The following is a 24384-nucleotide window of genomic DNA, read 5'->3' on the forward strand; positions in this document are numbered from 1 at the left end:
CTAGATTCACCCCTGATAACAATTAAGTGACATGATCTTTAGCCCTTGATTTTTAGCCAGAAGATTTAAACCTCTTTCTTCTCAAAATATTCTTCTTAATTACCAAATATGTTTCTCCTGTGCCTTTACCTTTTAATTTTCTAAAAAACACAATCGATTTAGTTATCACTCATAGTATTGAATAAGTTAGAATTTTAAATTTATATGTAAATAAGTATAAATTTGGTAGAGTAAAAAGAATGTTTTTCATATCTAAAAATTATTTTGACATGAGAGAAGAAACATACCATGGTGGTCTAACTGTCTATGTCATGATGTTAGGACGCTCAGGAAAACAATTCCAATCAATATATTAAATGAGCAATATATGGTCCATATTTTTAAAATGACATCATTTCAATGTAGTTTGAGAATGTATTCAGAATTAAAATGAAGAAATATCCAATGAAGTAATAAATAAATGTATCTCAAGCATATTTACAGTGCAATTTTCAAAGACTACTAAGCTTGATATTTTTAAGGGAAAAAAATAATTCCAAAATTTTACCTGGGGACCTGCCTCTTAATAACGTGAAATATAGATGCTAAATATATGTCAATTTCATGGACTCTAGTTTTACACAATTTCCATGCTTCTTGGTTCAATATATATATATATATATATATATATATATATATATATATTTTTTTTTTTTTTTTTTTTTTACAGAGACAGAGTCTCACTTAACCACCCTTGGTAGAGTGCCATGATGTCACAGGACTCACAGCAACCTCCAGCTCTTGGGCTTTCGTGATTCTCCTGCCTCAGCCTCCCGAGCAGCTGGGACTACAGGCGCTGCCACAACGTCCAGCTATTTTTTGGTTGCAGTTCAGCCGGGGCTGGGTTTGAACCCGCCACCCTCGGTATATGGGGCTGGCACCCTACTCAAAAAATATTTTTCAAGTAAGCAGCTACTGTCAATTCTTTAAACCATTATCACTTTCAATTTTCACTTAATTGTACTTTCCAGTCACAATTTCTTTTAACAAATGGATCAAAGACAGAGTTATCTTGGATACATCAGCATTATTTTATCTGTACTAGCTCTTTAATTACAAGCACCTAAACATTCATGATTGTTATCTTTTAAACCAGTTATCTGTGTGGTATTTAAGCCTAATGAGCTTGTTTAGAGGGAAAACATCTGTTAGAGAATTTTCATAAATATTTTTATAGAATGAAATAATAGACGGAACCAATCACTATGTGAAATGAAGTAACAGGAGATTTGTGTAGGGAGTAGAGACCAACAAGAAGCCCTGACAGCCCAGAGGTGGGCTTTGTCCCATCACACTGATGCACTTCCCTGCATCACCTTATTTACTAAAAGTCACCAGCTGATCTTAGCCTGTCACCCCGTTCAGTGATGGGAGAGCATATGGTGCTCTGTGGGGTCCATTATGACTGTGTCTAGAGAGACTCCTCGTTACCTAGCAGACACTTAATGGAAAGGGATGAGAAATATTATTTGTAGCCGGTGTGTGGCTCTGCACATCCACTTCCACATCCACACCTTCACCTTTTGAAATCTGCCTTAAATCCTAATCTAAGCCTTTATCAAATATACTATTTACATTCGACTGATTGAGTAGATGGACTTCTACAGAATCCAAACACCATCCTAACAGTGCAGCTCTCCCGAAAGGTCTCGAAAAAGAGATTTAATAAATTTTGAATACTTCACCCTTTGGGCCCAATTAAATTTTAGTGCCAGTTAATTAGCGGTTAAACTTATTTCAGTTCATTCATCTAGAGAAAGAGCCTTGCAGAAAGGACACAATATTATAATTACCTCTGCTTGAGGAAAACCAAATAATAAAATAAAAACCAAAACATAAATAGGAGATGTTCTCTCTCATTAATGAATTATTCTTAAAATATATGTTTCTATGAAAGTGAAGGTAATTATTCGTTCAACTTTAACTTTAGCCGATCAAACAAACTATGAGGGCTTCTGAAGCTATTTAACTGTGTAAGGATATGGTATTAATCTGCTTCATTAAAAATGAATGAGGGGTAAATTAACAGCTACTTAGCATAACAGAAAATCAAGTTAAATGCTGTTGCTAAATGCTATTTGTCTCAGCATGGCCGCTTTGATCCATTGCCAAAAATAACACCATCAAATTTCCAGATGTTGTTCAAGGAGGGTTGCATTTTCATACAGGAGATTAAAATGAAATTTTATAATGGGAGATATCCCTTCTTCTGCCAGTTTTAAGAGGATGTTTTAGGTGTTTGCAAATCTGAAACAAATAATTATGTTGTTGTTTGAAGTTTTCTAGTGGTTCCACCGAGAAAATATAGAACTCATCAAAATACCAGAACGTCCCCAACCCATTTGTATTGTTCTGCTATTTACAGGAGGACTTGTTAGAAAACTAAGTACCCGGCCGATATGATGGGTTGTGTTCAGTTCCTCTGGCACAAAAAATTGGTTCCACACCCAGCCCCGCTTCACTCTCCAATGAGATCCTGCTGGCTGCTTTGCTCTTTTCGTTTTAACGTTTTCTGCTGCTACAAGGCACGGCCATAGGAGAGGAATTCCCAATGTAAAAAGTAGCAATAAACAGCTATCCATTCTCCAGACTCTTTATTCCAATTGTTACTCTTCAGAGGAAACAGGATGAAGCAAAACAAAAATCTTCTGTTGCTTTATAATCTTTTTTGCTCTTTCACATTCCTAAATGAGAAATGAAAAATAAATGACATTATTAAAAAATAGCATTTTCTCATATAATTCCTAAGACAAGTTATAATTTTTGCATCTGAAAAAACGGAATAAAAATATACTTTTAATTTATCTATTAAGCTTAATTTATCAATTAAGCTAGTTAACTATATTTTGTAGCTCAGCAATAATTTGATTAGAATAGTTACAAGTTTCTGCCCAAGAACTGTTCATTTTAAACTGCAGTCATAAATCTGCCTGAAGGTTGGAAAATCGCTCTGGGACTCTACTGGATTGACAGCTGACATTGAGAAAGAGTTTTCTTTCTTTTTTTCTTTTTTTCTTTTTTTCATTTTCTTTCTTTCTTCTTCTTTTTTTTTTTATTTAACTTGCTTACTTTCTTCTTTTTATCTCAGTAAAACTCAAACTCACCCATTAAAACAACAGTCAAGCCAGGAGAAAAAGAAATCAAATATTTTTTTCTTCTTTCTACTTAATATAAATAAGTTTTCTAATTCAATTTCCCAAGTCATGATATTTTTTATGTAGTTAGTTTAATGGACAGCTTAAAGCCAGGGAGATTTTTCTAATCAGTTACACCGGTGCTATGAAACTCTCTGATTACCCATCCTATGCAAACGTAAGTGCCCTTCCATAATAGAAACAGGTGAGAAAGAGGTGTTTTTCATCTTCTCAACAAGAAAACCACACCATTTTTAGATAATAAATATGAGATCATAGTGCTCAGATAAAATGACTGAATGTTTATGTCATATGAAAGATTGATATGAAAAATATTTTGGCTGTCTTCTGGTATTTAAATGTTAACAAACAACAACAGCAACAAAAATAAAAAACTCTGCATACTGAGTTTTGCGTTCGAAACTTTGTATTTACCTGAGCCTGGTCTTACCAACTGTCTCTGTCGTGACTGATAATCCTCAGCCTTATATGAAGCTAAGTAGCTTTTCATTTGCTACATATGCATACAACTAAATTTGGTTTATTTCTTTGGCTGCCTGAAGAAAAGTAATATTGTGAGATCCACAATGAAGTTTGAACTGTGTAATCAACACTAAAATGATAGTTTTAAAAGTTTTTCTGTTGTGGCGGGCGCCTGTAGTCCCAGCTACTCGGGAGGCTGAGGCAAGAGAATCACGTAAGCCCAAGAGCTGGAGGTTGCTGTGAGCCGTGTGACAAAATGGCACTCTACCGAGGGCAGTAAAGTGAGACTCTGTCTCTACAAAACAAAACAAAACAAAACAAAAAACAACAAAAAAAAAGTTTTTCTGCATGGTTCTGTTTTGAATCTTCTGGCATGCATTTTTGAGCGTCCCTTAGAGATTTTATTTGGTCTTTGGCTCTTGTTAAGAAGAGTTGTTAAAAAACATCTAATTAAGAAGGAACATGGGGTTCTGTAGTCCCTGTGTAGCTCCTTCAAGCAGATGTCTTCTTGGTTATAAGTTTACTTAATGAAGGTCATAAAATAATTCAGCTGAGATGAAAATTAAAGATGATTTTCATCCGTACGTTTAATATCTGAAATTCAAATAATGTCTATGTTTTAGATATGTTAATATATATTTTTTTGATAGCTGGTGAATAATACTTGGAGCAAGTATACTTTTCTTCCTGAAAAATATATTTTGTATAAAATTTTCAAAGCTATCACTGACACAATATGAAGTACATTTGTCCTGTTTCTGTGAATAGTATTTTTGTTAATTTTGTGTTATATTTTTATGTGCCTAAAAGTACATAAAATGGCAATGAATACTTTTATCATTACCCAGTTTCAGTCTTTTTCTCCTTTTTTAAATTATTGTAGCCTATCTCATGTCATCTACACACACGCTCACTTTTTTATATTGAAACACTTTCACATGGCATATTATTTTAATCATTTGAGACACATACTTGAGCAAAAATACCATGTGTGTCTGTGTGTGTACCTTTTTTTTTTTTTTATTAGAGACAGAGTCTCACTTTGTTGCCTTCGGTAGAGTGCTGTGGCGTCACAGCTCACAGCAACCTCCGACTCCTGGGCTTAAGCCATTTCTTGCCTCAGCCTCCCGAGTAACTGGGACTACAGGCTCCCGCCACAATGCCCGGCTATTTTTTGTTGTAGTTTGGCCAGGGCTGGATTCGAATCTGACATCCTTGGTGTAGGGGGCCAGTGCCACAGTCACTGAACCATAGGAGCTGCCCAACTTTTTTCCTTTTATTTATTTATTTATTACAGATTTTGTCTGGGGCTGGGTTCGAAGCTGCCACGTTTGGTATATTGGGCCGGCACCCTACTCTTTTGAGCCACAGGCACTGCCTTGTGTTTGTACATTTTTAAAAATCAATATAAATCTTAAAAATTAAGATTAAGGCTTAATATGGTTAAATATCCATCCAGTGATTGCATAAAAATTCTTCAAACATCTTGAATCAGGGTTTAAATATGTCCACCCAATGCAGTTTGTTGATACAATCTTTTGGCCTCTCATTTGGTCTATAAGTTTCTTTCTCTATTTTAGTTTTCCTTTCCATTTATGTGTTGACCAAACAAGATTATTTCTCCTATAAATTTTTCTAGATTCTGACTTTTGCTAACTGTGCCTCTATGGTATGATTCAATACATGTTTTGTCCTTGACATTTCCTGTGTATTGGAGAAGACTTAATTATACGCAATTTAAATTGTTTTCAAAAACATTCATAGCTGGTATTATGTTCTTACTGCACGACCTCTGTAGTAGACCTGGGCAGTAAAAGTATAATCTACACATGCAGGAAGCCAGTGGAAATATTGTACATGTAAAGTAAATAAATGGAAGATAAGACAAAGATTCAAACTGATCTTGTAGAGAAAAAAACTACTACGATGTCTAAGATAAAAATACACTATATAGTATATGACATTTTATTCATTCCCAAGAAAAAAACAACTAGTGAAATTAAAGACAGAAGTATAAGCCACTCAGAAATAAATAGAAATAAAAGTTAAAAAATCAGAAGTGAACACGTATTAGGGAGTTTTGAGATGATTCCAAACATCCTAATATATGTGTATATTTGCAGTCCTTAGAACAGGTAAAACTTAGGAACCCCTACATCTGAGTAGCAGGAATCATCTCACTTTAGAGTGAGCAGACAAAAAAAAGATTTATTTTTTATTGGACACTGGAGTCAGGAGATGGGCTGGAGAATGCTAGGAGTGGGGGCATATTGGATACCTCATCAGAGTGGGAGATGGTGTCTTCAAGTTTTCACCCACTCGGCCCAGTGAGGAGCCTTCAGCAGAAAAGGACCTCTGCCCTAGGCCACAGACACGAGAAGAAGAAAAGGAGGGAAGCGAGGAGTGTAAATGAAAGAAGAGCATGACCCAAGGGTAGGGACTAAGTCCGCATCTGCAGCCCCCTTCAGAGCATGCAAGGGATTGATAGTGCAGCAGACCTGGTGTATGTGTGTGTGTGTGTGTGTAGTATCAAGGGATTGATAGTGCAGCAGACCTGGTGTATGTGTGTGTGTGTGTGGGGAGTATCAAGGGATTGATAGTGCAGCAGACCTGGTGTATGTGTGTGTGTGTGTGTGTGTGTGTGTGTGGGGAGTATCAAGGGATTGATAGTGCAGCAGACCTGGTGTGTGTGTGTGTGTGTGTGGGGGGGTATCAAGGGATTGATAGTGCAGCAGACCTGGTGTATGTGTGTGTGTGTGTGGGGGGGGGTATCAAGGGATTGATAGTGCAGCAGACCTGGTGTGTGTGTGGGGGGGGTATCAAGGGATTGATAGTGCAGCAGACCTGGTGTGTGTATGTGTGTGGGGGGTATCAAGGGATTGATAGTGCAGCAGACCTGGTGTGTGTGTGTGGGGGGGAGCTCCTCCTGGGGAGTTCTGCCTTTGTCATTGCCTAAGCCTCAGGCTTGAAAAATCCCCACAAGCTTTCTAACCAAAGAAAACCAAAATGATTAGAGATATTTGTCATGATACTGATCAGAAGATTCCAAATGTTTAAAAATGTCAGTTGTCCTCAAAGTGATCTATGGATTCAACACAATTACCATAAAATTTCCAGAAGGATGTTTGGGAAACTTCCATGCTAATTCTACAATTCTATATATAAATACACGGGACCTATAATAGCTCAAACAACTTTGTCAAAAGAAGAACATCTGAGGACTTTACCATCTGACTTTCAGACTTATTGTGTAATGGTGCAGTTGTCACCGGGGTGTGCTACTGGACTGACAAATAACTTGATGGGACAGAACAGAGAGAGTCTCAAAGGACCTACACGGCTGTGGTCACCTGAGTTTTAACAGAGGGTCAGAAAGCAAGTCAAGGAAGAAATAACAGTCTTTGTTCTAAAATACCTGGGAATCACTTAAGAAAAGAAAAAAAAATTCTGTTTCATACCTTACCATATACAAAGTCACAAAAATAAAATGGACACAATTTTAGAAGAAATCTTTGTGATGTATTTAAAACTTGCTTCCTCCCTCCTTTCTTTCTCCTTCTCTCCTCTCCTCTCCTCTCTTCTCCTTTTCTTTTCTTTCTTGACAGAGTCTCACTTTGTCCCCCTGGGCAGAGTGCCTCGGTGTCATAGCTCATAGCATCCTCAAACTCCAGGGCTCAAGCGATCCTCTTGTCTCGGCCTCTCAAGTAGCTGGAACTATAGATGCCTGCCACAATGGCTGGCTAGTTTTTTTGTTTTGTTTTGTTTTTTCAGGGTCGGGGTCTCACTCTTGTTCAAACTCCTGACACAGGCAATCCACCTGCCTTGACCTCCTAGATGCTAAGATTTCAGGCGTGAGCCACCACCACACCCAGCTAAAGCTTTCTTATAAACAATATCAAGAGCCCATCTGTTATCATCATTAACAATATTTTAAGTCATTGCTCTGATTATGTGGCAATGGAAAGGAAAATACCAGGGAAAACATAAAAAGAACAAATCTTGTTTAAATGTAGAATTGGTAAGTAATAGTATAAACTCTAGTGAAGGTAAATAAGTCATTATAGTACGATATAAAATATTAGAGACAGATGTACATATTCATGGTGAGTACATAATTATAAAAACAAAATTAGTAATATTAAAAAAAAGAACTGACTGACAAGTTGGACTGTATCAAAATTGAAACTTTCCTTTCAAAAGACACTAGCAGATCCCAGGGCCACTATAAGAAATACGAGATTGGTGGCTTAACACAATACACATTTATTCTCTTTCAGTTCAAAATGGCTTTTACTGGGCTGAATCTCGGGTGCCAAAAAGGCCACTGTTGCTCCAGTTTCTTGAGCAGAATCCATTTCTTTACCTTCCTCAGTGTCTCCAGCTGTATTCTATTTCTTGCATTTGTAGCTCACAGCCATGCCAGGCCAGGAGCAGAGAATCTTGGAGACTGTCTGCTCTGTCATCATGTCACCTTCTCTTTGCTGTGTCAAATTTCCCTCTATTTATCCCTTATAATGACATTTAGGATTGCCTACTTGGGTGGGAGCCAACGTCAATAATCAAGGATAATCTCTGTATCTCAAGATCTTTTATCGAATATTATCATTGCCATTGATAGTGACATTCATAGGTTTCAGACACTAGGACTTCGATATTTTTGGGAGCCATTATGTCATCTATCACAGATGCTAATAAGAAAATGAAAAGAAAAATCACAAACTGAGGGTAAATATTTTAAAATCATATATCTGATTAAAGACTTATGTCCAGAATGCACAATGCCTTTCAAAAAAACAGTAATAAAAAGTTACAAAATTTGAAAATATAGGCAAAACATTTGGACAGACATATCACACAAGAAAGAGTAGACATGGAAAACAAGTGAAAAGAGGATAAAAGGTAATCAGCATCTTCAGTTTAAACAGGTAAGAGCAAATAAAAACTGCAATGAGATACCACTAAAGTCCTGTTACAATGGCCGCAAAAGACTGTCCCTACCAAGTGCAGATTAGAGGGACCAGACCACTCATACACTGCTGGTGGGAAGCAGAATGGCATGACCATTTACAACACAGCTCAGCAGTTTCTTAAAAATTTGAACAACCACGGCACTCTACTGAGGGCGATAAAGTGAGACCCTGTCTCTAAAAAATAAATAAATAAATTTGAACAAATACCCACCATATAATCCAGCCATTCTACTGATAGGTATCTACTTAAAGAGAAAACATCATATGTCTATATAAAAAGGCTTACATGACTGCTCAGAACATGTTTACCCGTAATAGCCCTAAACTGGAATAGTCAAATGCACATCAACATGTTAATGCATCGACGACGTGTCATATGTCTGGTCAACACAGTAATACTCAATATAAAAAAAAAAGAACAATTTAATATACATAGTAATATCTCACAACTTCAGAGAGTAAAAGAAGTTTGACCAAGAAAATGTTCAGATTATACATTTCTAACTTCAGAAAATTTAAACCAATAATGATGACAGAAATCAGGTAAGTAGCTGAGGGGAAATGGGAATGGGAGGATAGGAGGAAGGAGGAATTTCAAGGGGTGGAGGGAGCTTTAGAAAATAATATCACCATTATGCTGATGGTCCTCACCGTAGTAAAAATACATCAAAAAATGCCAACTCAGTTTGAGAATATTAAGGTTATTGTGCCAATTAATACCTCATAAATGCTGTTAAAATGTGATTTGTCAAAACCAAACAGAACTAAACTATTTGTGCCACAACATTTAATAGATGCTGATGTGTTAAATTATGATGTAAAAAACAGTCTGCCAAGAATTTTTACCAAGAGAAGTTGAAAGCTAATGTCCAGATGAAAAGAAATTAACCTCTGCTGTAAGAACAAAGTGCAACAACAAAAAACAATAAAATGAATCCACATTGTGAGTCATTTTACAGATGGTCCTGACAACAAACTGCCCTGCCTGCCCCCAAATATATAGTTCATAGAAATAAAAAGCCATTATATGAGCACAGTATTAAATAATAAAATAATCACAGTAACAGTTAAATGACACTATTTTGTTGAGCAGGTTTATTAACACGTACGGGCGCTTAGTCTATTCTCCATCCGACTACCCATGAAGTCTACGCACTCAGTGAGTTTTAAACAACCTTGGTCTAACAGATGTCTGATCTGGTTTTTTTGAAATGTCACTAAATTAAAAAAAAAAAAAGATGAATAAAAGAAAGACACTGTTCAAAATGAAAAGATTTAAGAGATACCAGAACTGATATAAAACAAAGATGTTGTTTGGTTCATAATTTGTGTAAACTTGTTTTCATGTTTATATTTTTGTGGAAATGTAAAATTTTAATTGTGTTAGGTATTAGATGATAATGAGGGAATATTGCTAATTTTGTTAGTTACTAAAAATTTCCTTGTGAATTGTACAAATGCATGCCCCTGTTCACTAAGGCATACTGGTGTTGAAAATGACATCATGTCTAGAGTTTCCTTAAAATATCTCAGAAAAAAAAGATAGAATAGGAAAAAGCCATGTGGTAAAAGCTTCATATAACTGTTGAAATTGAGTAATGAGTATTTGGTTAATTATCCTTTTATTTTTCACTTGTGTTTATTAATAACATGATTATTAATACAACAGAAATGATCATTGTATCTTTAAATAAAAAATTTTAAACAAAACTAAGTCAATATTTTACTATGAGCTATTGTTGAAAATTTACAAAGAAACAAAACTTCTATACAATGCTAATAAACTGAAAATTTAGACAACATTTTGATGAAGATTTGGCCAAATGCAGCAGAGTTAAGTGTGTTTAAATTATTAACTAGCAGATGTATTTCACTGTTTTATTCATAGGAAAATTGTTGAAAATTTTCTACTGGAAGGCAAGTATAAATTGGATAACTTCAAAAATATGAAAAAAGAATTTTAAATTAGGATACTGTATAATTTCCATTACATATGTGGTTTCATAGTTACAAGGCAATATCCTGTAACTCATGACATAAAACAAATTTGTGAAATAATAAGTCTGGAAGTGAAAAGCTGAAATACAAAATGTGTTATAGTAATTACCGGAATGTTAGTGGAGTGGACTTAAAGGTTGAAGTTGAAAAACACCTGAACGTTTTCCTCCCTCTAAAACAATCTAAAGTAAATATGTCATGTAATAATACTCAGTAAGTCTGGGTGAATTTTTTGCTATGTTATTTTTCTGATTAAATACCTGTGTGATTGCATATCACAATTAAATTTAAAATTCAAAGTTAAAATATCATCGTTTTATAACTCTAAAGCATAGAAAAGCATACATGAAAACCCTCTAAACTGAACTTCCTAATTAAAAAGAAAAAAAAAAGGAATGAAATGGTAGCTGTGGTTATATCTCAGTGTTGAAATATTTTGGTTTTGTTTATACTCTTCAATGTTCCAAACTTTCTATAATGGTCACACATTTCAGGGGAAGGAAAACGTTTCAAATAATGGTTCACGTCTGATTGAAGGCTGGTGGCAGCTGTCAGCAATGCCAGACTGAGAAACACTCTGGGCTGAGTTCAGGCAAATAAATAAAAGTGCTATCAATTAGTTATGTATAAAATGGGCCCTGGAGAAGCCAGAAGTGGCATTTCCTGCGTTTGCAAGCTTGGTTACATTTTCCAAACAGATGAATGAATACATTAATAAAAAATATACCTAATGTTGGAAAAATATGCTAATATTGTGTCTCATGGCACTATGCTGAGATTTGTTTTCTTATTGTTAGTACTTAGGCATATTAAGAAATATTTATTAATATTAATATTTATTAAATAAGGCATAGATTATGGGATATTTAAAAATACATACTTCATAGACATGAAAAGGCATTCTATGATCACAGTATTAAATAATAAAATAATCATAGTAACAGTTAAATTACACTATTTTGGTTAGCAGGGTATTTACGTGTTATGTCCAAGTGAAATCGTATGACGTTAGTATTAATAAGCGTATTTCATCGAACATATGACATCACAGATGGAGGGACTTATATTCAGAAATTTTAATTTACCTGCCCAATATCAACTATGTATTTGTAAGCATAAGTAGGACCAGACACTTGATCTTAACGATGTCAAGTGTACAATACACACCACGCTTTACTGAATGGAAGAACGAAAACGCCTAGATTCCTAAAACTGTGGGCTCTGCTCCTGCTGGTTCCTTCACTGTGCTTCCATTGAATGAAGTTCTATAATTGCATTTTAACGTTCGGGCCAGTTTTGAAATGACAAAGTGTTTTCTATTATCTCCTTTAAAAACACATTTTCCCCTTGTTCCAAAGATTTTTAAAGTCAGAAAAAAAGGGGAAGAATAAGTCAGAATGATGGATTTAGTGGCTGTGCAGGGGAAGATAAAAGTTGAAGCTGAGAAATGTGGGTGAGATAAATATAGAAACTTAATCCTATTTGTGATCTCTTAAAAATCAGGAAATTTGTCAGCCTCACAGAGTGACGCTATACATAAAGGCTTTGAACACGGCTTCCTTAGAACCATTAGTAGGAAACATGGAAAGAAATATGGGTGAAAATAGCTCGCATACTAAGTGAGACGGAAGCATAAAGGGGCCCCCAATGGTACTAGTCCACGTACCAACGTTTTCTCTTAAAACATTCATTTCGTAGACTAAAGGGTGAAAGTTCTTTTACGTTCCATTTATGAACTTTGATTAATCATACCATTTGTGTATTTACTATCACAAAAAAGCCCCCATGTGACCAGCACGGCAATATAGAGTCAGAACTTCTTTACTAGGGCCTTTGATGCCCACTTCGACATTGCCTTCCCCATTCACTGTTTGTATGATCACCAAAGATAGGTAGCAAAGACTACCATAAAAATTACCACTCCTGGCTGGCGCCAGTGACTCAAAGAGTAGGCCGCCGGCCCCATATACCGGAGGTGGCGGGTTCAAACCCAGTCCCGGCCAAAAACTGCAAAAACAAAAAAAATTACCGTTCCATTTTTGGGCTTGTGCCGTGGACTCTGTTTATGGGGCAGAGAACCGTAGATTAATAAGCAGCATATCTGTTGTGCTGTTCAATATGGATAATATTGAACCTGAGTGTAAAAAATAAAAAGAGATAGATTCACACTGGTGAAATACAGGCTGGCAAAATTTCAGTATTTTAAAATTCAGTATCTCACTTATAAATTTCCATAAATTATCAAATTGAACCAAATGTGTCCCAGTATGATATGTTATTATTTCAAAGCTAAATCCGTGTATGCTTCAGGATTGAAGGTTTTCCTGGAGCACCTTCATTGGTATAGTCCATAGTTTTGTCTTTATCATCTTTGTAGCCTTATTTTAACTTAGCCAATGTATGTTCACAGACTACTCCTTATTTTCTTGTGTGAATGCAGCCCTGTAAAATGTTTTATTTTTCTGAAATCTGTTTCTGTTAATGTTATTGCAAAAATACAGTAGAACTTCCATAGTTGACCACCTCCGTACATTAACTATCTTCTGAAATTGGCCAAATTTTCATAGACCAGACATGCACCACATGTACATATCAATACAATAGGCCTGGTTTCTTCTGTTGACCACCTCCATATATTGACCTGTTTGTTATGGTCCCTTGGGTGGTCAGTTTACAGAGGTTCACTGCATATAACATGAATAAAGCAACATTTTATTTCTAATATGTGTCTAAGAAAAACCCTATCCTACTATCACAAAGATGGCTCCAGAAAATAACTCCACATATATTTGACCGATTTTTAGTATTGTACAATTTAAATTCTTAGTAAGCTTGCTCAATAGTCCATATCTGTTCATTTGGAGAAGATGTATAAAATTGGTCCGACAGTAAAGAAACAAGTAAATAAAACATTCACAAATTCTTGCTAGTATAATATTATTATATGGATCATTAAATTTGATTCTGTAGCAGGGGTCCTCAAACTGCGGCCCGCGGGCCACATGGGAGGTAGTGTGATTGTATTTGTTCCCATTTTGTTTTTTTACTTCAAAATAAGATATGTGCAGTGGCCCTCCAATGGTCCGAGGGACAGTTAACTGGCCCCCTGTTTAAAAAGTTTGAGGACCCCTGCAAGTCTTTTTTTAGATGAAAGAAAGAAATTAATTAATTTCTTTAATTAATTAATTGAAGAAAAAAAACCTAGACAAATATAGGAAACCTGGTAGACTATGCCTTAAAATTCAGGTAGAAATAATCTCCGACTTTAAGAATAATAAATAATTAAAATTTTCCTCATGTGCATCTCTGTTTTAATAGGTATACAATTATTATATATATGCATAACTTTTATAATATGTGATAAGCTTCTTTTATATGAATAAATGCCCTTTGGCAGCATGGTAAAGATTAAGAAAGCTATTCCCTACTCACTCTAGGATTTTTTGCCCGAATATGTTGAGGTAAAATGTTCTGCAGAAGGCAGTTCAGTGGAGTGCAGAGTGCCAAATGGGAGGCCGGGATAAGGGAATAACCGACCCAATAGATGCCACCTGCTAGCATCATGATTTTGAGCACATAACTTGACCTCTGGTTGCCTCAGTTTTATCATGTGGAAATTGAGGATAATAATAGTGCTTATCCAAAAAGATTGTGTTCTTGATAAAATGAGTTACTGTAACCAGAATGTATATAGAGCTACCCATAGGTAAGTGGCAGGAAAGATCTAGTGATTTCTGTATTTCTCAACTTTGAAATTTTCAGCTCTGTAAATGATACACGCACATCCCAAAACTTTATAAATGACTACTACAAAAATAGTTTAGGATACATTTTCCCCAATGTAGGGTTGCACATGTATTTTCAAATGATTTGAATGTCATCATTTTTTTTTCTAGGCATGGTTAAGTGACTATGACAGATAAACATTATCATCCTGGAAGTAATACATATTGCACGGACATACATAAGCTGAAAATTATCCCAGTGTGACTCAGAACAATTATGTTTTCAAAAAAAGACTAATTGTGACTTAAGGGATGAAAAATATTATAATCTATGCACTTATGCAGTTTGAAACTGAATCTAATTAGAAATTATCTTTTCTATGACCTCTTCCTGGTTCCATAAAGCTAATTATTCCATCTGTGAAGACATATAAAAATATAATGTATTCTGGAAGGCTTGTGAAAAGCTGAAATATTGAGCTCAGCTAAGCACAGCTTCTCATAGAGAAAAGCAGATGGCAATCAATATAATATCTCCATCTTTAGAAAACTATTGCAAAACTAAGCAAAAATGGTATATCAGATCAATTGTAATTTCTGGTGATCATAAAAAATTGTTACAAAGAAAGGAAAACTCTTTTTTTTTTTTTTTTTTTTTTTTTGTAGAGACAGAGTTTCATTTTATTGCCCTCAGTAGAGTGCCGTGGCGTCACACAGCTCACAGCAACCTCCAACTCCTGGGCTTAGGCGATTCTCCTGCCTCAGCCTCCCGAGTAGCTGGGACTACAGGCGTCCGCCACAACGCCCGGCTGTTTTTTTTTTCTTGTGGTTTGGCCGGGGCTGGGTTTGAACCCTCCACCCTAGGTATATGGGCCGGCGCCCTGCTCACTGAGCCACAGGCGCAGCCCTTGATGTCTATTTTTAAAGGTATAAACATTGTCTCAGTAGTCATTTATAAAAGGTATTCTATATTTATGTAAATCTATTTAAATCCCTAGTCTGTGTACTTAAACACAGAAGCAAGGAAATTTGTACTAGAAAAATGTTAGGCAAAAATAAAAATTCCCTTGTTGAATCGTTTGGGCTGAAATATCTTTGGAAATCTCTATTACCTCCTGTCTTATTTTCCATTGAAATGCCTACCTTTATATTAAATTATATTGATTCTTATAATATCATTTTGTATTATTAATAATTTGCAATATGATGTTAGTTTTTATTAAATATTTTTCAACTTCTAATCAGTGCATAGAAGAACCATCTTTAACTCCAGAAAATTGACTTGACTTTTCTCTTTCTCCCAAGTGCCCTGAATTGACAACTGTACGTCACCCATCTGGAGGCCTCAGCACTCTGCCTAATCCTGGTCCTTAGACAAGGATGGTAGAAATAAGAAAATCATCACACAATGGAGGTGGAATTAACAAAGCTAATGACCAGGTGGATGCCTGTGTTAGGAGCCTTAAATGAGCGTTTATAAATACAGGGCTCAAGACACCTTCAAAAATTACAAGGGAAGATGCTAAGGGGACATGGGTGGTTTCATACTCACAAGGAACTTTAATTATCATGATATTCTTTTCCCCACCCATTGCTTTAAAAAAGCTTAGGTTCATAATATCTAGGAAGCAATTAGTTAATATTTTACTGAAGATGTGTAGTATTTAACTCACACTTACAATTGTCTTCCTGCTTCTTTTTTCCCCACAAAATAAAATTTCAATGATATCACTATTTCAAAAGTGACATCATCTTATAAAAGTATATTTAGAAATTAGGAATCGTATGTTTTAAACATTGGTTTAAACATTTATTCATTCATATAAACTTACGTGTGTGTATATATATATAATATACACCATATACACATACATACATGCACACAATGACAGCCTTGCTTTATATATTTAAAATAGCTTAAATTAAATTTCAAATAAGTGACTTTATTAAATCTATATTCTAAAAACATCATGACATTTTTATAAATAATACTTTAATTTATATTGAAAAGTGATGTTATAACCCATTAATTTTTCATCAAACACTATGGATAAAGTGGCATGTCTTGTCCTCTCTGTTCAAGAGCAATTTTAAGGACCCTCAGAAGTATTTGCTTAGTGACAAACAATAATACTCTGTTTAAAATTCAAACAAATACGCATCTATATCATTTTCCCTTTATCCTCTTTTAGTAATATTTTATGTGTATATTTATATTTGATAGCATTATTTCTTTATCAAATAAGCCATATATTTTAGAAATAAGAGATGACAATCTGGAACAATTTCTAATATAAGTTAAAGGCCGAAAACTGATGACATTTTCCTTTCCTGTGATTTGTGTATAGGTTGTTCATTTCCACAGGGATGACATTTCTAAATTTTACACATGGATAAAATTGCCTACATTATTTTAAGGCATGACCAATGTGCCAAAGTTATGCTGACTTTAATATCCTGCCTTGCAAATTTGGAAAATTCATTGATTGTGTAACTTCTAAGAATGACAGAAGAGACAAAAATGTCGATATAGTGGTCCTGCATGTTGATAAGTAACAAGCCACTGTCCTAAACTAATATCTCCACTTTGACTTCACAAGTCAAAGCAATATTTCCAAGAAATTATGTTTTGCTTTAATCTTAAGACATCCTTTGATGATTCTGTGCAAAATTATTGAGTAACTAATATGACAAATTCTGACAAAAACTTTTGTGCTTTATTGATTCTGGGGAATTTTTTTTTTTTTTTTTGTAGAGACAGAGTCTCACTTTCTCACCCTTGGTAGAGTGCCGTGGCCTCACACGGCTCACAGCAACCTCCAACTCCTGGGCTTAGGCGATTCTCCTGCCTCAGCCTCCCGAGTAGCTGGGACTACAGGCGCCCGCCACAACGCCCGGCTATTTTTTTTTTTTTTTTTTTTTTTGTTGCAGTCTGGCCGTGGCCGGGCTTGAACCCACCACCCTCGGCATATGGGGCCGGCGCCCCACCCGCTGAGCCACAGGCGCCGCCCGATTCTGGGGAATTTTTTTTTGAAGTGAAACATTAATTAAGTTTATCAGAATTTCAAGAGCGTATGCACCATTTGAAAAAGAAATTGAGTTCTTGTGCTTTTTGAAAAGCAGGGTTTGGAGCACTTAGCTGTAGTCCCTCAACCAAATGCTGATGAGAGTGGGTAACTATCTCCCCAATGGTATGCGTTCTGTCTTTCTTTTTTCTTTTTTTAAGTGGCATACATCTTTCTGGTCACTTTGGTGAAGATAACTCATCTTGCAAATTGGTGAGCTATCTTCAGCATTGACAAAGAGAAAGGATTTGTGTGGGGTAATTATTGGGCCCCAAATTACTTATGTTTCAACCTCAATCTGGGACGTGAAAGCAAAGATAAGGGCATTATAAGGTCATGATTATGAAAGGCAAGCATCAGGAAAACAAAATATAAAAGTTCTATGTTCTTTTGTTCACTAGCCAGGTTCCCAAACACTAGGTTGGTACCAATAATTTCTAATGTAAAGAACATATATGAAAAGATTATTCCCATTGGCCCTACAACTTAGTCGCATGTTGAATTAGACTCTTATCACACCTTAAACACAGCATAATAATTAAGAGTACATGTTAAGATCTGGAGGCTCAAAAAAGCCTCAATTTCTATTCATGTTATAGATAATAATTCATCAAATTATGTACATCTACATGATGAGAAATTCCCCAAAGATGGATATGTTTCTTAAGAATGCCTAGGTGGCAATTTGGTACATTATCTTATCACATCTTCAGTTTATGATAATTTAATCAAATTAATTTCTTAACATTTCTGAAGGGAAAGTACTCTGGAAAGATTCCAAAATGGAGAACAAAACATAAAAAAATATATAAGTAGTTAACATCTGCTTTAGGTTGTCTATAAATCAGTGTGTTCGTGTACGTGTATGTATGTGTGCGTATACATAAAAGTATAACCATTTCCCTAGGGCGTAAGTGAAGAACGAAAGTCCTAAAATATGAGACTGTAAATGTAGGTATAATTTATTTAATGATCTGATACATTTCATGAGTATCATAAAGACTGGGTAAAGTAGAAACTCATCATCTAAAGAAAAGGAGATTGGAAGATTTCTAATGACAGAAACAGATTGTTTAAAAATTTCAAATGTTTCTAGATTTTTTATTTTGAAAAAAATATTACTCCTTCTAGCACCAACTTGTTGGTTATTTAATTTGGTAAGTAGAAATGTTCACATTATACTAAAAACTAAATATTTTCAACTTAAAAACTATGAAAAATATGCATACTTGTGATCCTTAAAACATTTATCAAAAATGCAAGTATGTATTAGTAAATTTGCAAACCTTTTTGTCTAAATAATATCTTTCTTACAGATATAAATTAATTCAACAAGTGAATTCATAGAACTAAAGTATAAATTTATTTAGAAACTTTTTATTGCTAAACACTTTTTATGTCTTAGCTATAGATTTGCTAAATCTCTGGTAATCTTACTTTGAAATACTTTATGACAATTAATAACCTAGTTAAAATTACATGCACCAAATTAGATTTGAGAAAACATTAAATGTCTTTCACATTTAAAATTTTCTTAATTTATACTTTCAATCATATTTGATGAATTAACCTTTTTTTACATAAAATCATTTAGGCTGTATGCAAAAATACATATGCAAAAAATATGTGGGTATATGTTTGGATATTTATACATTTGAATCTATAATAAAGCTCAATATTTTACTTTTATTGGGATTACAACATTCTTAATTATTTAAAATTTTTTATTAATTCTGTAGATAAGTATTTTTATCATATATCTAAGAATGGAAACTTTTATGTACATTACCTAATAGTAAAGAGGTAAATGCATGAAAAATGAAAAAATAAATTCCTAGACAAAGAAGATTGTGCAAAGAACAGTCATCATTATTTCTAAGAATATTAAGTTTTAAATGTCCTAAATTATGAGCAACATTTTTACCCTCAATCTGTCTTACAGCAATAAAGAACTGTTCTCACAAATATTTGATTTAGAAAAAGTTCAATACCCACATGATGGCATTAACATTTTTAGATTTTTTTTTAGAAGTGCCCACTAGAAACAGTTTTTCAAGTACTCTTTGGCGTATTTATTCATTAAGAGATAGTTTATGTAATTTATGCTACGCCTGATTAAAACAGTCTTACCTGGGGAACTTTCAGAAGTTCTGTGGCAATTGAAATTCAAACTTTGCATCAGACACACAAGGAATCGTAGGAAAAACGTGCTGTTTTTTGCTTCAGAGTCTTCTCAGCAAACTTTCCATGTGCTGCGAGGGCCTGAATCAAGACCCTTGTGCTGTTAGTACCACAGCACTGTCAGCGTGTCACTGCTCACTGACTGCTATTTTAGGTTCTCTGAGCAAAGCCAAGAACACTGAGCCTTTTGTGCAAAAATCATAAGGGCGCTCTCATATTCGTTCATAGTCTGGGATTAAAATGCAGACAGTTAAACAAGTAGTAGGAACTTATTATCTTCTTTTCCCCTTTTCCTAACAAGCAAAAAGAAAATAAAATACGTATTGGCTTGAGTTGATGAGGAGGGAATTCAACTTATGTAAGAGAATTTTGAAAAGTAGAAAGGACATGCCCTTTGCTTGAGGATTAGCTGATGAAACAAATGATCAATTTAAAACAGACGCAAAAGTTACTAAAAAGAGATGTTTTCCACTCTGAGTCCGTGTGTTCTGGTTATTGTGTAATTCAATCTTTTCTGCTCAAAAATCAAGTAAAATATATAATGAGAGGGAAATGTATAAATGATAATAAATCCTTTTCTTTCCCATGGTTTATTACCGAAAATGCTATGTTTTCAGATTTATAATTAGATTTTATTACAGTTATGATTCATTTCGAAATACATAACTTTACTCTCCATGCTGTTTACTCAAGCTACTTTTAAGTAAAAGTAATTTTTTGAACCAGACCATAGATAAGTTAAAAATAACATTAACAGTGTCTTAAATTAGGGTTAGTTACTAAAAGCAATAATTTTTTTTCTTTTTTGTGATTTTTGGCCAGGGCTGAGTTTGAACCCGCCACCTCCGGCATATGGGACCGGCGCCCTACTCCTTGAGCCACAGGCGCTGCCCTAAAAGCAATAATTTTAAGATTTAATATGCCTTTATTGTGAAGAGATGACCCTGAATTTCAAAAATATACTTGAGTCCCGGGACTCAATACTGAGACTATATGTATTTTTTTTTCTATCATAACAAAGAAAAGTTAATAGAAAAAGGATTGCACTACAACTAGTAGTTGGTGAGAACCAGAAAGATAAAGTGGTGTCTGATTTATGCTTTTTTTACCTTTGAATTCCTAAGAACCAAATTTTGTGATTTACTATCTGCCAAATAAATGTTAGGTGCCTCTGCCCCAGTTCTCTGTGACATGAAACAAAAGTAAACAAAAATAACTTTTGTCTATTAGCCTTCCACATAGAGAACTAAATCTGCTCATTTAATACCCAATAAATCGAAGTTTTCACGTGCAAATAGTTTATTAACAATTCCACAATTAATCCATTTGTAGTTCAACTGGGTATAAATTTTCACACAAAACATTCCAAAATATTTATAGATATGTACATGCTTATGTATATTTTATATATATACTTACATTTTTGTATATATTTATTTTTGCCATTTTGAGGCAACCCATTCGAAATGAAGTATTCTCTCTCTGTCTCTCTCTCTTTCTCTCCCACTTGAAGCTTTTTAAAGCTTCCGTGACCATTTAAATATTACCCTGGCATCAAAGGAATTCTTTGTATTTAAGTTCCTCTTAATCAGTGTTGTCCAGGTAAGCACAGCTCCTCAAATCTAGGAAATAACTTCTCTCTCTGCCCCATCTGATAGGGCACCTATGATCAAGGCACAAACATCTCTTGTGATTAAGATTTGTGTTTTCCCATCCCAAGCTCAGTTGGATTCATGATATTTCTTTTAGCCGGTTTTAAGTGGCTGGTAACAGTACTGGGGGATATTTTAAGCTCCTTGTTTCATGTCATACTTACGCTTGTAGACCCACTTAGCCAGGTTCTTAAATCAGCCGTGTTACTCTAACACTTTTTAGCTGTGTTGGCAACACAAGTTCCGTGAGTCTCAGTGTGTCATCGTGTTCTTGGAAGCCAAGCAGTGGCTTCTAGCTTTTCAAAAATTCTAAACCAGTGTGAAGTGTTTACAGTCATCAAGTAACCCTAATATTTGGCTAGGAGAGGCAGAGTTTCAGAGAAGCAAGCTCAGCTGCTCATCTGAGTTCTTTCTTTTACCTTTATTTCCAAGTTCTAACCTGTCTTCTGGGGTCATGTGAAATCTATAATAATCTGACGCCATCACACGTCCTTTCTATACATACCACACAGCTTGGCTGCTTTGCTGAATGTAAGAAAGATACAGACCTCACAAAATTATAACCACTATCTTCTGCCTCCTTCAAAGTTAGAAAGTAAAATAATAACTATAAGAGTAATACTAATAGCTTTTATTTCACAGAGCTGGAATCTTATAAATCAACATTTTGGGCATTAAATACTTCCCTCAACACAAAGAAATGATAAAAATTGTGGATGATGGATATCTAAATTACCCTGATTTATTCATTACACATTTTATGCATGTATCAAAATATCACATGTAACAAGGCAACTTGTCAATGAATCAGATACTAATAATAATGATAATAATAACATAGATTTTAACGTGCATTAACAACTCAAAAATTTCTTTGTTTTGGCTGCATTCCCTATCATATAGAATAATAAATATAATTGATTCAATAAATGAAAGCCATCAAGATGAATGAGTCCAGGTAAAACTTTATTAAATGAAAATCTCTCCCCCACCATTAATCAGTAAACAGTGCCCATATGTAAATATACCCAGATTTTGTCCTAAAGAGCAGTTGAGATTATCACCTTAATGTTCTAATAGAGCATAAATTGTTAGTCATTCCCCCAATCCTTGTCTTCCCCTAGTTGTGCTGAAGACACATAGACATGTGTCTTTGTTGTACATTATTGTTGCCTGATTGTGTTTGTACTGGTTTGGGTTACATTTTTGTTACCTTATTCTTTTTGGTGCAATCTTGAACCTTTGCTCAACATTATCTTTAAATGTGGTGTCATCCGTCTATTAAAACATACGGGTGGGAACCCACACCCAGCCCTGTACAATGACAGTTACCTGCTTTATTGCATGAACGCCGCTGTCTATTTTCATTTCTGAACCTTGCTCTTAAATTTCAGTGCCCATTTCACTGTGATCTCTGTTTTTCTGGGCTTCTTTTTCCTAAGAATTTATATGCCTTACTTTGTTGTCACATTGGGTAGGAACACGGTGAGCAAACAACTGCTGACTAAGTTTATTAAATATCTCCCTTCTTTTGCCTCTGTTTCTTCTGAGCAGACCCACCATGGTTAATTCTGTTACCTACATAACAAAGTAATATTGTCGATGGAGAGACAGGATCACCCAAACGTCTCCAAATTTGGATAGAGAATTCGGTCAACTTCCTCTTAGTTTTTTTTACTCTCTCTTATTGATGAGAGAAAGATCAAAAGTTGTGTGAGCAATAAAGTAGTAGAGGGACACAGACACACACCCAGATACAGACACACTCCACTGCACTCCCTGTGGAGCATGTTGGGAGGATTCAGTACTTTATGGACAAATCTTGAAAAGATGGACTTGGGATAACAGATGCCTGGACAGCAACCATAGGACAGTGTGGAAAGCTTTCTGAAGTTTCTGGAAGGAACCAGAAATCAGACTAAAAACATTTGAGGGGTGATTATATGTTTTCTTTTCCTTTGCACTTTTTAAAGTATCCATGAAGGTGGAAATACCTGTTTAGGAATGCTCCTTTAAATAATTCACTGCTCTATTTGTGATACAATCTATGGTTTCTGCAAAAACCTACCATGTTGGGAGATGCATTTTTCTATCTTGGTGCAGATACAGAATCCAGCTGCCCTTCTCCCCGCAGCCACACTTTTTTGACCTGAGGGTATGTGTTCAACATCATGTCCGCAGGGCTTATTTTATGGCCACAGGGAGAAAGCATAGGATGGAATTTGCTGCATTTATTATTTCAATGCCCCCCCAAAAAAGAGTGATTAGAACTGCAGAAACTAGGGTGGCGCCTGTGGCTCAAGGAGTAGGGTGCCGATCCCATATGCCGGAGGTGGCGGGTTCAAACCCACCCCTGGACAAAAAAAAAAAGATTGTTATATAATCAGAAAAATTAAAAAAAAAAAAAAAAGAACTGCAGAAACCACTTTGAGGCAAAGTTTTTTTTTAAAGAATGTACAGTTGGAAACTACAGGTGTTGTGCAGAATACCATAAACAGCAATCTGTGTATTTTTTTAAATAGAAGATTTGTTATAAAACACCGACTTCATCGTGGGAATAGGTGCAGCATGTGTAAATGGCTTAAGAAGTATTTTTTATCCCTGGGAGAAGAAATAAGATGAACACAGGGTAGCCTGGAATCTGGCAGAGCTCTAACTACGACGCCACAACCAAGCATGTAGACTTGGCTGTGTGGATGAGATGCATCACTAATAAACTTAGAAAACATGTCTGTATTGTCTTTATATCGGGGAAAAACATATAAAAGACTTTTCCAGGTATGGAAGGGAACGTTGTTTGCACAGTAAATGGAGTGAAGTACGCCACCATCCATATGAGAGTAAAAGTATCACACTAAGAATTATTTGAGGTTTTCGTACCACGGAGTAAACATGAGCAGTAGATGGGTCCTGACATACAAATGGTGTTTCATGACCCCACAGCAACATTTAGGTAAGCAACAGTTTTCACATGCAGGCTGAGATAATTCTGTGACTATCATCAGCCAGCAGGGTTTAGAATCGAGCTTAAAGTTGCATAGAATTTTGTTGTTAATTTAAATAAAATTTTGAACTAAAATATTATAATTCATCAATGCCCTCAAGAGCCACGGATTTCTCTTTTAACCAAATAATTA

At 35.1% G+C, this 24384-nt stretch overlaps 1 protein-coding gene across 3 annotated transcripts in view; it reads right to left on the bottom strand.

The window, feature by feature from the left end:
- The window catches only part of CDH19 (cadherin 19), a 76284-nt gene extending 56562 nt beyond the window's left edge, over positions 1-19722 (bottom strand). For 2 of the 3 annotated variants that reach the window (XM_053571559.1, XM_053571561.1), the window contains exons 1-3: positions 19545-19722; positions 12654-12758; positions 2430-2723 (exon numbers count right to left, since the gene is read on the bottom strand). In XM_053571559.1, coding sequence (XP_053427534.1) covers positions 2430-2621 — 192 coding nt within the window. In that variant the 5' untranslated portion in view covers positions 2622-2723; positions 12654-12758; positions 19545-19722. The remainder of the gene's footprint in view (positions 1-2429; positions 2724-12653; positions 12759-19544) is intronic. The other variant, XM_053571560.1, reaches the window with a different exon arrangement.
- Positions 19723-24384: the final 4662 nt, after the last annotated feature.

Source organism: Nycticebus coucang, chromosome 19, assembly GCF_027406575.1.
Source record: "Nycticebus coucang isolate mNycCou1 chromosome 19, mNycCou1.pri, whole genome shotgun sequence".
Lineage (NCBI taxonomy): Eukaryota > Metazoa > Chordata > Mammalia > Primates > Lorisidae > Nycticebus > Nycticebus coucang.